Source organism: Pipistrellus hanaki (assembly GCF_964339955.1).
Source record: "Pipistrellus hanaki genome assembly, chromosome: 1".
Taxonomy (NCBI): Eukaryota; Metazoa; Chordata; class Mammalia; order Chiroptera; family Vespertilionidae; genus Pipistrellus; species Pipistrellus hanaki.
In genome coordinates this window covers 18,557,050-18,570,566 of record NC_140503.1, presented here as the reverse complement: position 1 = coordinate 18,570,566, position 13,517 = coordinate 18,557,050, and the positions used below count along the sequence as shown (strand labels likewise).

The 13,517-nt window shown below is 43.9% G+C and overlaps 1 protein-coding gene across 31 annotated transcripts in view; it reads left to right on the top strand.

Annotated features, from left to right (window-relative positions):
- The window catches only part of NRXN3 (neurexin 3), a 1,392,989-nt gene that overhangs the window by 23,788 nt on the left and 1,355,684 nt on the right, over nucleotides 1-13,517 (top strand). For all 31 annotated transcript variants that reach the window (XR_014795650.1, XR_014795651.1, XM_084891153.1 and 28 more), the window contains exon 2: nucleotides 9,405-9,422. Coding sequence is in view for 29 of the 31 variants with exons in the window: in XM_084891153.1 (XP_084747279.1) it covers nucleotides 9,405-9,422 (18 nt within the window). In the remaining 2 variants the exon portion in view is untranslated. The remainder of the gene's footprint in view (nucleotides 1-9,404; nucleotides 9,423-13,517) is intronic.

The window sequence follows — 13,517 nt, the reverse complement described above, 5'->3', positions numbered from 1 at the left end:
CAGCAGGGGAGGGCAGTTGGGAGCCATCAGGCTGGCAGAGAGGGCAGTTGGGAGCAATCAGGCCAGTAGGAGAGCAGTTAGGAAGCAATCAGGCTGGTAGGAAGAAGTGGTTAGGGGCAATTAGGCAGGCAGGCAGGTGAGCAGTTAGGAGTCAGCAGTCCCAGATTGTGAGAGGAATGCCCAATTTCTGGTTTAGATCTGATCCTACAGGATCAAGCCTAAATTGGAAGTTGGACATCCCCCAAGGAGTTCCAGATTGGAGAGGGTGCAGGCTGGGCTGAGGTACACCTCCACCATGCATGAATTTTGAACACCGGGAGCCTATTGTAGGTGCTGACCTCCTGACCTAAGACTGGGAAGTATTATTGAGCTAGAGATGCCTTTTGTTTGCAAGGCTTAAATAGCTCAGTAGAAGCTCAACTGGCACTGTTAGTTTATAAGGGATGTGTCAACAAGCCAGCAGAGACACTAGTATTAACTGTTTCAGTGAGTTTTTATTAAATGTTTACTCTGTGCTGGTGTTGTGCTAGGTACTTTATATAGATCATCTCATTTGATCTTAGCAGTGAAATAAATTAGGTACAGTCAGTTCTGCTGGTGCCTGTTTTGAAAATGCAAATGTGTTCCCATGCGATTGATCTATCAAGGAACTATTTGAGCATAATCACTTTGCTTTTGGTTATGCATGATTTCATCCGTAAGAAACGCTAGGTGAAGGCAGGAGCTGTGGCCAGCTGAACCGAGCTGTGTAGGAATACACAGGATGCATGCACTTGGACATGTGCCAGCTGCTTCAGTCACCAGATGTGCTCCGAGCCACACCCACCCAGTTTTAGATGACCTTCCTCTCATTAATTCATAACAACTCACAAGCTTCCCACTTCCACAAGTCTTTAGGTCTTTTTCAAGCACTGTACTTATTGTAGTATTTGTGTGTTTTTTAACCATGAAACACATATAATATGGGGTTCTATCTTTTATTTTTAGTTAATTCTTATGGGACAGTAATGCATACAAATTCATAGGGTTGTTGTAAGGATAAAATGAGTTAGTACATAGGAAGCATTGAACAATATGCATTCAACTACTTTGATATCATTTCCATTTTACAAGTATGAAACTATGAAATTTTTAACTTGGAGCTTTCTGTTCTTCTATCTGACCACTAACTTGCATCAGTCTGCTAAGGGACACAGTAAGATATCAGAGCACACACAATTGTCGCTCTTAAAGACATGAACATAGGGCCCTGGCTGGTATGGTCCTGTGGTTAGAGTGATTGCCAGATTCTCGGGCTCGATTCCCATCAAGGGCATGTACCTGGATTGCAGGATCCCTCCTTGATTAGGGAGCATACAGGAGGCAACCAGTTGATATGTCTCTCTCACACTAATGTTTCTCCCTTTCTTCCTCCCTCTTCCCTTCCACTACCTCAAAAATCAATGGGAAAAATATACTTCAGTAAGGATTAACAACAACAACAAAAGTCGTGAGCATAGAGAAAATTAAGAATGATAAGAGTGCAAGTTATTTTCATACTGATGATGTTTTGGGCCCCAACCCCATCTTTCCTATAAGCCATGTGGTTTTTACTGTGTGATTTTGCAGAGTGCAGTGACTTTATGGAATGCATAGGGGTTCTGAGCATCTTGTTAGCAAAACTGACTCTACTACCATTATTCCCATGCAGCTGAAGAAGGTAAAGCTATGAAATTTCACTAAAACATTTTAAATTACAAGTGGCAAAGCCAAGATTCTAAATCCAGGTTGCCTTAGCCCCATATCTGTGCCCAAATCCTCCAAACATTTAAAAAAAAATGCCCAGCTGGCATGGCTCAGAGGTTGACCTATGAACCAGGAGGTCAAAGTTCAATTCAGGTCAGGGCACATGCCTGGGTTGTGGGCAAGATCCCCAGTGACAGGGTAGGAGAGAGAGGGGAGCACGTGCAGAGGCAGCCAATCAATAATTCTCCCCTCTTACCATTGATATTTCCCTTTTTATCTCTGCCTTCCTCTCTGAAATAAATAAAAAATATATATGTAAAACATAAAAAGTGTTGCCTGCACAGATATGATTTTATCTGTAATAGGGAGACTGCCTCTGCCTCCATCTGCCAGTCGAGCTCTGGTTCCTGGAGGGATTATTCTAATCCCTAATTTGCAGCTTGATGGGTACCTGTCCTGGTTTGAGACAATTTATTTTATTCTAAAATATCGCTTGACCCTTATCTGATGTGCTCTTCTGAGTATGAGAGGTATTAATAATGAGCCTCCAGGGCTTAGTTTCCTGGTCTGTAAAATGGGATGAAGAGCGTTCCTACCTGTTAGGGTTGTGGTGAGAGTTAAATAAATGTACATAAAGCCCTCGATACAAGGCTCAGCACTTGTACTGCATGTTCCATAGAGCCCCTCGGGTATTCCGGCAGAGCAGTGACCAGGTCCACAGTGCCATCCTTGTTCCCTCCTGCCTCTCATCCTGCTTCTCTCCCTGCTGCTGCCTCCTGGGCTGGCTGGTACCTGACAGCAGCTACCCCTCCTTTCCAGCTTCGATCTGGAGTTATTAGCATCAAAGAACAAAAGCAAACAGCACCCGGGCTTGTGGGGCTCAGTCTTCTACAAAGGCGGATAAATGGGCTCTGTGTCGAGGATGAAGCTAATACCACCTGGCCTTTGTGGAGAGACAACTCCGCCAGTGTTTGAAGAGCTCAGACACAGCCAGAAAGAGCCCCTAACACAGGAAACCCGGCCTCTTCACTGCTGGAAGTTTGTTTTAGCTCCCAACTAAAAAGATCGTTTCTGTATTTGTTCCTGAAGGAAAGGGAAGAACTCTGTGCTCATTCTCCCCAGGGATTAGAAAGGCTAGGCCGCTGGGGAGAAGCAGTCTTTGCCTTTTATTTCTTTTTCTCTCTTAATGTTGTAGGCAGGTGTAATCCTACTGTCATTCCTGGGCTGATATTTATGGACCTGCGGCAAGAATATACATGGTCAGGCTCTCTTCTCCCCACTTCCAGCACCACGAAGGCTCACATTTGTCCGGATACCCAGCCTGCAGAAGTCCCCAGCTCCTGCAGACAGCCTCTCCTTGGCCATTTCTTGACATGAGTACATACAGCAGCGGGTTGGGCTCCGTTTGAGAGAATGGACCTAGGGAAGAGGCCCAAGTCCATGTGGGTTGGGGCAATTTGGGCAGAGTTCTGAATTCCGGAGTGTCCTCTACAAAGGGCCATGGCAGGTGTTGCTGGCTCTCGGTGGGAACATCCATTTGGCCCTGTGGCCTCCTCACTTCTGGGATGGGAGGTGGCTGCAGAAGGGCCAAGAACAGGCTTGAGTAAAGCAGAGAGCCCAGGCCAGGGCTCCACTGACCCAGGCCTACGGACATATTGCTATTGATCCCTTTCCTCTGACCTGGGCTGTGCCTTTTTTCACCTGTGGGAGATGCCCAATATTTTAACCCCTAATTTGCAGCTTGATGGGTACCTCTCCTGGTTTGAGATAATTTCTTTTATACCAAAATAGAGCTTTTCCCTAATCTGAGTAGAAGAGGTATTAATAATGATGGAGCCTCTAGGTCTTAGTTTCCTTGTTCATAAAATGGGATGAAAAGCATTCTGACCTGATAGGATTGTGGTGGGAGTTAAATAAGATGTATAATACATAAAGCCATCGGTATAGGGCCCAGGGCAAAGCGAATGCCCAATAAATGTGAGCTTTGTTACAACCAGTATAGCTTTGTGCCAGGGACAGATAGGTGTTATCCCATTTTATCCCCACATTCACCCTCAATGTGTGATGCTGGACACAGTAATTGGCCCAGCAATAGACATGTGACCTAAGCCAACCAAGTAGAGTCTTCCTAGGAAATTTTGTAAAATTATCAGGAATTGGCTGCTCTCTTTTCTCTAGAGATACCCCATTCCATCTTTTTTTTTTTTTAATATATTTTACTGATTTTGTACAGAGAGGAAGGGAGAGAGATAGAGAATTAGACACATTGATGAGAGAGAGTCATCGATCAGCTGCCTCTTGCACACTCCCTACTGGGGATATGCCTGCAACCAAGGTACATGCCCTTGACTGGAATCGAACCTGGGACCCTTCAGTCCCCAAGCCAATGCTCTATCTATTGAGCATAACCGGTTTCAGCCCCATTCCATCTTTGTTACCACATGAGGACAGGAGACAACCCACATGATAAGGAGGCTGACGGCAAAGAAAACAGGGTTTCTCAGTGTAGTCAGGGGATAAAGCTAAACGGTTTGTGTGTGGGGGTCCCAGCTCTGCCCCTTTGCCCACAGGCACATGCCTTACTTCCCTGAGTCTTGATTTTCTCATATGTAGATGGAGATACTACTAGAATCCTTCCCAGTTGAATTCTATCAATTGATATTTCTAGTCACTATTCGATACATATTGCTGAGCATCTATTATAGGCGAGACCCTGCTTAAACTCTGGGCATACAGTATTTACTAAAACAGACAGTACTTCTTTTCTCAGGAAGCTTGAGTTTTCATGGGGGATATAAGCAATAAAAACATAAACCCCACATATAATGTCAAATAGTAATTAGTGCCAAGACAAAAGGAAAGGCAGGGTCAGAAAAGGAGGTTGAAGAAGGCCTTTCTGAGGAAGTAGTATCTGAGCTGATACCTGAAGAAAGTGAAGAACAGACTTTCATGTGCCTGACAAAGACTGTTTGGCAGGAAACAGCAAATCCACAGGCCTAGGCAGAGTTAGTTGCTTCTACTGTCGTAACAAGAGCGACATAACCGAGCATCTTTCCTCTCCCATCCTCCTAGTGTTGGCATTTACACTGACCTTGGGAGATAGCAGGTGCTCAAAAACAAACAAACAAACAAAAACAAAACAAAACAAAAAAAAACTAGGGGGAAAAATTTCTGATGAGAACAAATCTGGTCCAGTCTGTTAGAAGTGCCATGCTCAAACCAGGGGCTGTAGAGGAAGGATTTGAAAGCTGCTGCTACCCTTCACTTACTCTCTTTGCCTTTACAACCAGTGAATAAGTAAATTAGGGCATTCCTACTTCAGTACCCTACGGACACTTAATGCATCTTCAACAACAACTTTAGCCACAAGTACATAGGATCAGCATTTTATAGTTCAAAGGAAACAATTTCCTGAGGTTTGGGGAGTTTTGGGGTGGGAGTGGGGGTTGGACTGGGGGAGGACTTTCCACCTGCTGCTGTTGCAGTTGTAGAGTATAGCTTAGCCTGGGGAGCCTTCCCATGTCACCCTTCATTTGGACTAGATCATCTCAAAAGGTAGGAGTCAGAGATTTCCCCACTTGCTGCTTCCACAGCCCCCTGTTCCCCTGGAGGAGCTTTGGGGAGCGTGGGGCAGCTGCTCCTGCAGGCAAGGCCCGGCCAAACCTTCTGGGACACCACCTGGTGAACTCTGCCTTGGTTCTGACCTATTTTCTAGGAGAGAAAATAGAATATAGATTTAAATGTAGTGGCGCTCTGAAAAACCACAGGCCCAGCAGTGTGAGAAAATAAAACAGCAGGAGGGAGCTGGGGAGGCTGGCAGGGCTGAGGATGCCACCTCCTCTGGATCAATCACATGTGGTTGCCTCTTCCTCTGCAATTTGCCCCCACTTTTTAATCTATTTAAAAATTGATATGCATATATCTATATCTTTTATCTGTATCTATATATCTATATGTCTATATGTCTATATGTCTATATATCTATATATCTATATTCTCTCTCTCTCTCTCTCTCTCTCTCTCTCTCTCTCTCTCTCTCTCTCTCTCTCTCCCTCTCTCTCACCTATCTATCTACTTATAGTTTTCCTCTGTCAGTTTTGGGGTTTTGGGCCCAATGCTGCTCCCCCATACACAGACCCCAGGTTGTATATCAATATCAACCACAGACAGAGGGTGTTCTGGGGATGATTACCTTGGGAATGGGAGGACTCAAGGTGTGGAGTCAAAACAACTACAGCTACATCCTAGGACAGGCTTCCTTGCTGTGTGAGCATCCGAAGGGTTGTTGTTATTGTTATTTTAATACTTTTGTTCTCTCCTATAGGAAGATAATTAAATTACTAGTCAACATTGACTGAGGGCTTTTCATATGCTTGGTAGTGTTCTAAGCCCTTACAGCAACCTTAAGGTAGGAACTATTATCACACCCAGTTTATGGATAAGGAACCTGAAACACAGAGAGTTTAGGTAACTGGCATAAAGTCATACAACCTGAATCCTGGCAATCCAGCCCTGGATTCCCATGACCTAGTCTGAGTCACATGCCTACCCTTGGAGCGAAGGTGGGGATGGGGGTCATCTCTACCAAGCCATATGGGCTAAGAGTAGGTAAAGGTTGTTCCCCAGAAGGAGACTGGGGCTTGCTATAAAAAGAAGGGGAAAAGGATGCTGGTCAGACAATATAGCCAATGGATACTGGTGAAGTTCTGATCCTTACCCTCTCTCTGCCCATCCTCCTCCCCATTCCACTCCTACCTTTGTAGTTTCATTCTGTTGATCAGAATTGAATGCAGAGATTCAGGTAACTCACTGCTTCTTGGGCTGTGTTTCTCAAAGTGGACGTAATGCTCAAAACTGCCTCTAGGATGGTGCCACAGCCAGGGGTTGGGTTTGGACTCTGGCCCCCTGTTAAAGGGGGTTTTCTTGGTGACCTTATTGGCCCTCTTTGGCAAGAAGAGATGCTGTTTGTTGTTGTTCTTTGTTTGTTTGTTTTTTATGCACAAGATTAGAACTGGCCCAAATTAAGATTTAATTTGAGGAAGGAATTTGTTTTGTCTTTTGCTTCTGCTCACCCAGAACCTGTTAACTTCCCCTTTCCCCCTTACTGCCTGAAAAAAGTGAGAGAGGAAAGATCACCCAGGGGCTGGAAGGGCTGGAATAGAGGTCTTTATTTTCAAGTAGAAGAGTTGAACCCAAATTTTTGGGTTCACCAAAGTAAATACACCTTAATTCCTGTGGTCTCTTGATATTTCCAGGGAACCATCTGGTCAATATTTTTGGTAATTCTGTCTGTGGTAATTCAAAATGATAATAATCAGAGAAACTAACATTTATGCAGTGTTTGCCTTGTACTGAGTTAAGTGCTTTACAAGTATTTAATCTTATTTAATTCTCATAACAATGCCACGAGGGAGGCTCCACTATCTTCCCATTTTATAGCTGAGGAAAAGGGCTCAGAGAGAGTTCAATGTTTGGCCCAAGGCCATCAAAGCACACCAGGATTTGAACTGAAACCTGTTTGTCTCCACAATGCCCAAATGGACAATTTAGTATTACAAGAACTTTGGAGTTCTAAGGTATCCTGTCTCCCTTGGGTCTTGGTGCCCCCAAAGAGCATGTTTCTACAAACATTGGTGTTGATTCTCCCACTACTGAACTCAACCACATGCAAATGGTTTGATAGCCTGTTTAATAAAGGGGTATCTTAAGGACTGCTATTGTAGCAATCTATCAGGCACAGTTAATGGCCCTGCTTAGTTATTTATGCAGAATGTTTTATCTTCCCACCTCTTCTATTTTGCCTTTTTTCTTCCTGCTGCCTCTATACCCCTAAATCTAACATCCTGAAAGGGGAACGTGGCTGAGGAATGATCCAGAGCTCTCTAGAAGTCTCTTTGGGCAGATACAGCTTCTAGAAATACCTGGTGTGGGCTGGAGGAATGATCAGCTCTTGCTATTGGGTGGCCTCTCCCAGATAACTGAGGCACAGCTCTGTCAGGTCAGTGTCTAGATTTTTCTGGGACAAGAACCCTAAGGAACTTCTAGAACTTTATATATGTGATGGCAGCAAATTAGAGGCACAGAGGATAACTCATAACCCACTCATGGGGTAATCAGGAGACAGTCACTCAGCTATCTTATGGTTCCAGGATGCTCATTGAGCTTGCAAACTGAATTTAGGTTCCATATGACCTTGAGGGACTTAGGTTTCAGTGAAATGAAAGTTGAACTGGGTGGGATTCAAGAAATATAGGTTCTTTTCTAGGCTCTGTCCTTGATCTAGTTGGGTAACCTTGGGCAAGTCTCTCAACCTCTTTCATCCTCCATCTTTTTTTTTTTTTTTTTACTCTGTCTTTTTTTTTAATTTTATTGATTATGGTATCACATAATTGTCCTCATCCCCCCATTCCCATCTCAAACCCCTCCCCACATACGTCCCCACCCCCCTGTTGTCCATGGCCACTGGCTAGACCCATATGCATGCACACAAGTCCTTTGGTTGATCTCTTCCCCTTCCCCTCACCCTCCCCTACTTTTCCTCTGAGGTTTGAGTCTAATCACTGCTTCTCTTTCTCTTCATCCTCCATTTTAACAAAAAGAATTAAAATAGATAATGTCTATGGATATCCCATACCTATCATTCAATGATTTTAAGTGAGTCACCCAGGAATGCTGGATGGCCAGTGGTTTCCTGAAGCAGCCCCCAGTTCCTTCTCCGTTGCTGTCATGTATCCTCAGGGCTGGAGCCCAGGGGTTTTAATAATGCTTTGGGCTTCTCTTAATTTGACTTCTTTGGCATGGTTCTGTTTTACATTTGAGGGTAGGAGGAGGAGATTGTATTCATGGAGATTATGAGAATGAACTGTTTTTCATTTTTGAAAGTTCATTGGCTTAATTCAAATATCACCCTTCCCAGGGCTGGATGTCTATTTGCAGATATCAAAAGTGATTTCAAATGGCAATTCTTATCATTAATGATGGGGTGAAAGCCAGGAGAAAAATTAAAGGGGGAGGCAGAATTTTAATTTGTCTGGCAAATGATCTACTCAACACACAATCTCTTGCACACACACAGCTGTCTGTGATGAAGAATGGTCATCAGGGATGCTGGGGAGGGAATTATGAATGTTTTCTGTTCTTGTATCCTTCAGTCCTCTGTGACGAACAATGCTGTAACTTGCTCTTAATTTTTATGCATCTTTTCCTTGTTCCTTAAGGGAGTGATTTATTACCTTTTTTTTTTTATTTCTATTGGGAAACCTTGCTTGACTTCATGTCCAGTGTCCTGTAACTGGAAGGATGGAGGATTTGCTTGGATGTTGGTATGCAGAAATAAACCAGAATATTTTAACTGATATTCTTGCAGGGTTCCAGTCTGCTTGGCTCTTTGGAGCCCTATCTGATTCCAGGATGTTGTGCTTCCGGACAGATGTGAAGCTCACCTCTCTTGCTACATGCACAGTGAAAAGGGAGCCTGGCCCCTCAGCTTGCATGGGTGGATTTTGGGTGAAGGTAGAACTAAATACCTAGAAGTTGAGCACCTTTGGGGTCTTGCATGAACTTGATAGTCATGCAAGGGCACATTGCATTGTGTGTGTGTGTGCTGCTAACACTCTTCTTCCTTTTTTCTCTCCCTTTGTCTCCTCTCCCTTTCCCTCTTATTGAAAATGCTGCCACAGATGTCAGTCAAGGTCCAGGTGAGTCTCTGTGTCTGCACAGCTGCTGTGCACATCCCCCTCTGCCAGATTGTGCATGTTTGACCCTGAGTGAGACCCTTTCCTAGGGATGCTAAGCAGAACTGAAGTCTAAATACATTGCATTCTTATTGATTTAGAGTTAGAAGAAATGCCTTGAATCATTGGATTTGTATTGGTTTTGAATATGGTTGCTATACTTATGTTATCATTTACTTCTGATTAATATTTCTGGATGAATCAAAGAAGTGCAAAGTGGGCATTATTGAAAATATTTTTTTAAAAGATGTTGTTAAGATATATATTCTTCAATTTAATGAATATTTTTCTTTGTCTTCCATAAATCTATTTATCTTCTATGGCTTCATGTGATTGACAGTTGAAGATAGCACATACTCAGCATGGAAAATATGATGTGGGTGTAAGAAGGTTTCTTTCTTTTTATTCTAACTAATGGCTTTTCTACAATGAAATTAGTAATTTTTTTCTTGGTTATGCAACTAATACATGCTCACTGTAAAAATAAAATAAACATACTAGATTTTATTTTTGTCAATGAACTAGTGGAGGAACCATCCTTATGATAATTGTGCATTTCTCTTTTTTAAATTCATAATCAGCCAGTGTACTAATTTTAAGCCTTGTGTGTGCAGACTACATCTATATGTACACAGATATACACAGAACACAGACTCATATGAGAAGATACAACTATTTGTAGATAGGAAGTGTCAAATGATTTAGACTGGTTTGGAGATTATTCTAAACTGGCTATTACTTTGAGTTAAGAGGAATAACAAGAAGGGAGTATCATCTCTCTCTCTCTCTCTCTCTCTCTCTCTCTCTTTTTTTTTTTTAGATAATTACACATGTTTTCTTGATCAGTCTTTTCAACATTTAATTCTTATGATATCAATATAAGATAGGTATCCATTTAAAGGTGAGGGAAATTTAGGGCCCAACAGGTGAAGCAGATTGCCAGAGATCATAGGGCTCATCAGTTGTAGCAATGGGATTTAAGTCTAGGACTTTCTGACTCCAAAGCCCATATACCCTCCATTGGAACACACTGAGTCATGTCACTGAAAATTTTCAGTGATTGAAGATCTGGTAAGTTTTTTCTAATGGGTCTACTTATTTTTCCTTAGAGGTAGTGTGACATTTTCATTATTAGCAGACCTCTTTTTTCCAAATAAAGTTACCCTTAATTATTTTTGAGTATCTAAAATAATCAACTACACTTAGGAAGAGTTTCTTATCATTAACCTGTATGAGATATTATGCAACATAGGAGAACAGTACTGTTATCCCTAGTTAGTACACAGGGTTTTCCCCTCTCTTGTCTTCTGTCTACACCCCACCCTTTTGAAATTAATAGTTTGAATCAAAGCATAAAACAGCATTTTCCAGGAAAATACCATTAAATTCTCTCTTTCTATTTGAAAATATTTTAGTTAATTTCTCACTCAGCGAATTTTTATTGAGAACCTGCTAAATACCAGACACTCTTCCTAATATTAGGGACAAAAGAGTGAACAAACAGAAGGCTCCCTGTCCTCATGGACCTTTTATTCTAGATGGGGACAGACAATGAAATAAGGAATTATATTAGAGAAAGTTGTGCACACGAGAAATACAGAATTTATTCTTATATTATTATTTGTTAATTATTGTATTACTTTCTATACCAACAACTGTGGACCTACATTTACTGACTACACACACACACACACACACACACACACACACACACAGATACATATTATGTACATATATATTGTATCAAGTGGTGGGTGATAAGTGCTGTGGGAAGCAGGTAAACATGAAGTTGCTCATTTATGGAGGGTGGTCAGCGGCCTCTCTGCTAAGATGATGTTTTCTGGGATACCACAAGGAAGTGAGGGAGTAAGGCCAACACTTCAAGTGCTGTTTGTAAAAGCGCCACTTGCCTAATGCCTTCTCTTCCTGATTCCCAGCAGAGATGCAGCCCGGGGTCCTTACGTAGACCTCTGGGTGCTGACATCCAGCCTGCATTCCTCTTGCCAAGCCTGTGCCTGTGGGGCTGCCTCTGACCATGGGGCACCTTTCTCTAATTCTCACAAAGGCACCCATATTGGTTGTGGGTGAAACAGCCTGGGGGATGAAATGCTGTGGACCCATGGGTCCGCTCAGTCTCTTCAAAGGGACAGAGGTCAATGGTGAGCCTGCCTTAGATAACAGCATCTATAACTAGCACCTTTTCAATTTCACGGCCATTATCACATTTTATTCTCCTTACCACCCTTTGAGGTATGTCACCTGTGCTTTATTTCCCTGAGGCCAAGAGGTTCAGTGCTGTGCTGATGTCACTGAGCTACTGAACAGCAAGCCAAGTGGGGATTCCAGTCTAATTCTAAGTCACATTTCTTTCTTCTGTCCTTGAGGTGTCAAGAGCTGACTGTCAATCCTGCCACCCACTGACCCCTTGTTTTTTTGTTGTTTCTGAGCCTGAAGCAAATCATGAATTCAGAGCCTTCCCTGGATGTGGCAGGAAGCACTGGTTGAGGTAAAGAGGCAGCCTCCCACCTCTCCCAGCTGCTAGCCAGGTCTCCTGGAGCCAGCAGCTCTGTGGCTCTGAAACAAGAAGTCCTCAGTGGCGCTCTGCTATTTTCTTCTTCACTTAGGAAGACAGATTTGGGATTTTATAAGCAAATGTAACTGTTTACCCAGGGGCCACTGGAAGATTATAAGGGGGTGATTGATTAATTTTACATGTTGAAAAGATTGGTTAGAAGGAACGCTACTGTAAAACACAATCAGAGATGGGGCCTGGCAGACAACACTTTTCCCAAGGTCTAGGAGGTGGGCTGGGGACTTGGAGAGAGTATCCTGGACAACCAGGAGAAAAGGGGCAGGCCATATGTCACTGGACTTCTGTGTGGTAAAATCCACAGCTCCTCCTTCCAGCCTCTGGAAAGGAGGTGCAGAATCACAAAGTAGCAATAGGCATTTGTGGTGTGCTGACCTGCAGTTCGAGAGGGGCACCCAGCTTTGCCATCTCCCATACATCTTCTGGTTTGACCTTTCATATTCACCCCTCTGGGCAGCTATTGCCATCCTCTCCACAGGTGAGGAAAGGGGCCTCAAAGAGGGTCAGTAACTGATCACTGTTGTCAGCTGCTGGTACAAGACCATGACCTCAGGCTGGTCTGTTTCCAGAGCCCATGTTCTTTCTCTTCGAAACCCTGGCATTTCCAGGGCAGAGCTGTGGGTGCCTCTTACCCGCGTTTGCATTCCCAACTCTTCTCATGGTACACACCACATAGTAGGACCTTAGAAGTGTTGTTTGGGCAGAAAGTGTGGCTGCAAGCACCAGGAGCATTGTGAGTCCTTAGGGTCACGAGGCATGTTGGGCTCAGAGGGTGGCCTGTCCAAGGAGTGCCACTTCTCAGCAGAGGAAACTGAGGCCTGGGGAGGGGAAGAGACATCTCCAAGGCCATGGCATCCATTTGTGGCCTGGAAGGGTCTACTGTCTGGCCCTCATCCCACACTTCTGGCCCATTGGGACTTGTCCTTGGTTTTCCTGGGCTGCCTGTAGGGCAGGAGGGGACTGTTCCAGCCCTGCTGTGCTGTGCCCTGTCCTCAGGCCTATCCTCTCTTCCCACCTGTTTCAGAATTCTCAGCCAAGGGGATAGAAAGCTGTTGGAGGTAGGGGTGGGGGTTTGATGAGAGGAGGGATTAGGAGGCAGGGAATAGTGCAGGGGCCTGGGGTTATGAGACCCCTTTCCCATCCCCCCAGCTTCTCTGCAGATGGGAGGGGTTGTTTATGATGCCCCTATGACAGCCTCTCCTCTGAAGGGATGATTTCTCAGGCCTTGTCTGCTGATTAGAGCTGGAATTTAAATGAATAACTATGACCTTGTAGAAGTGCCCTAGTTATATCAGAGGCCTGATGAGGAAATAGGCCTCTTGCCTCAGTCCATCACAGCTCGGCAAGTGAGGGAGGAAGGGCTCTTGTCTGCCAGGACCCAGAGGAGGTCTGAGCTGCTGAGAGCCATGACTGCCTTTGCTCCAGCCTCCCTTCTGCCTGCTCTTGATCTCTGCCCCCTTCAGTTTAAG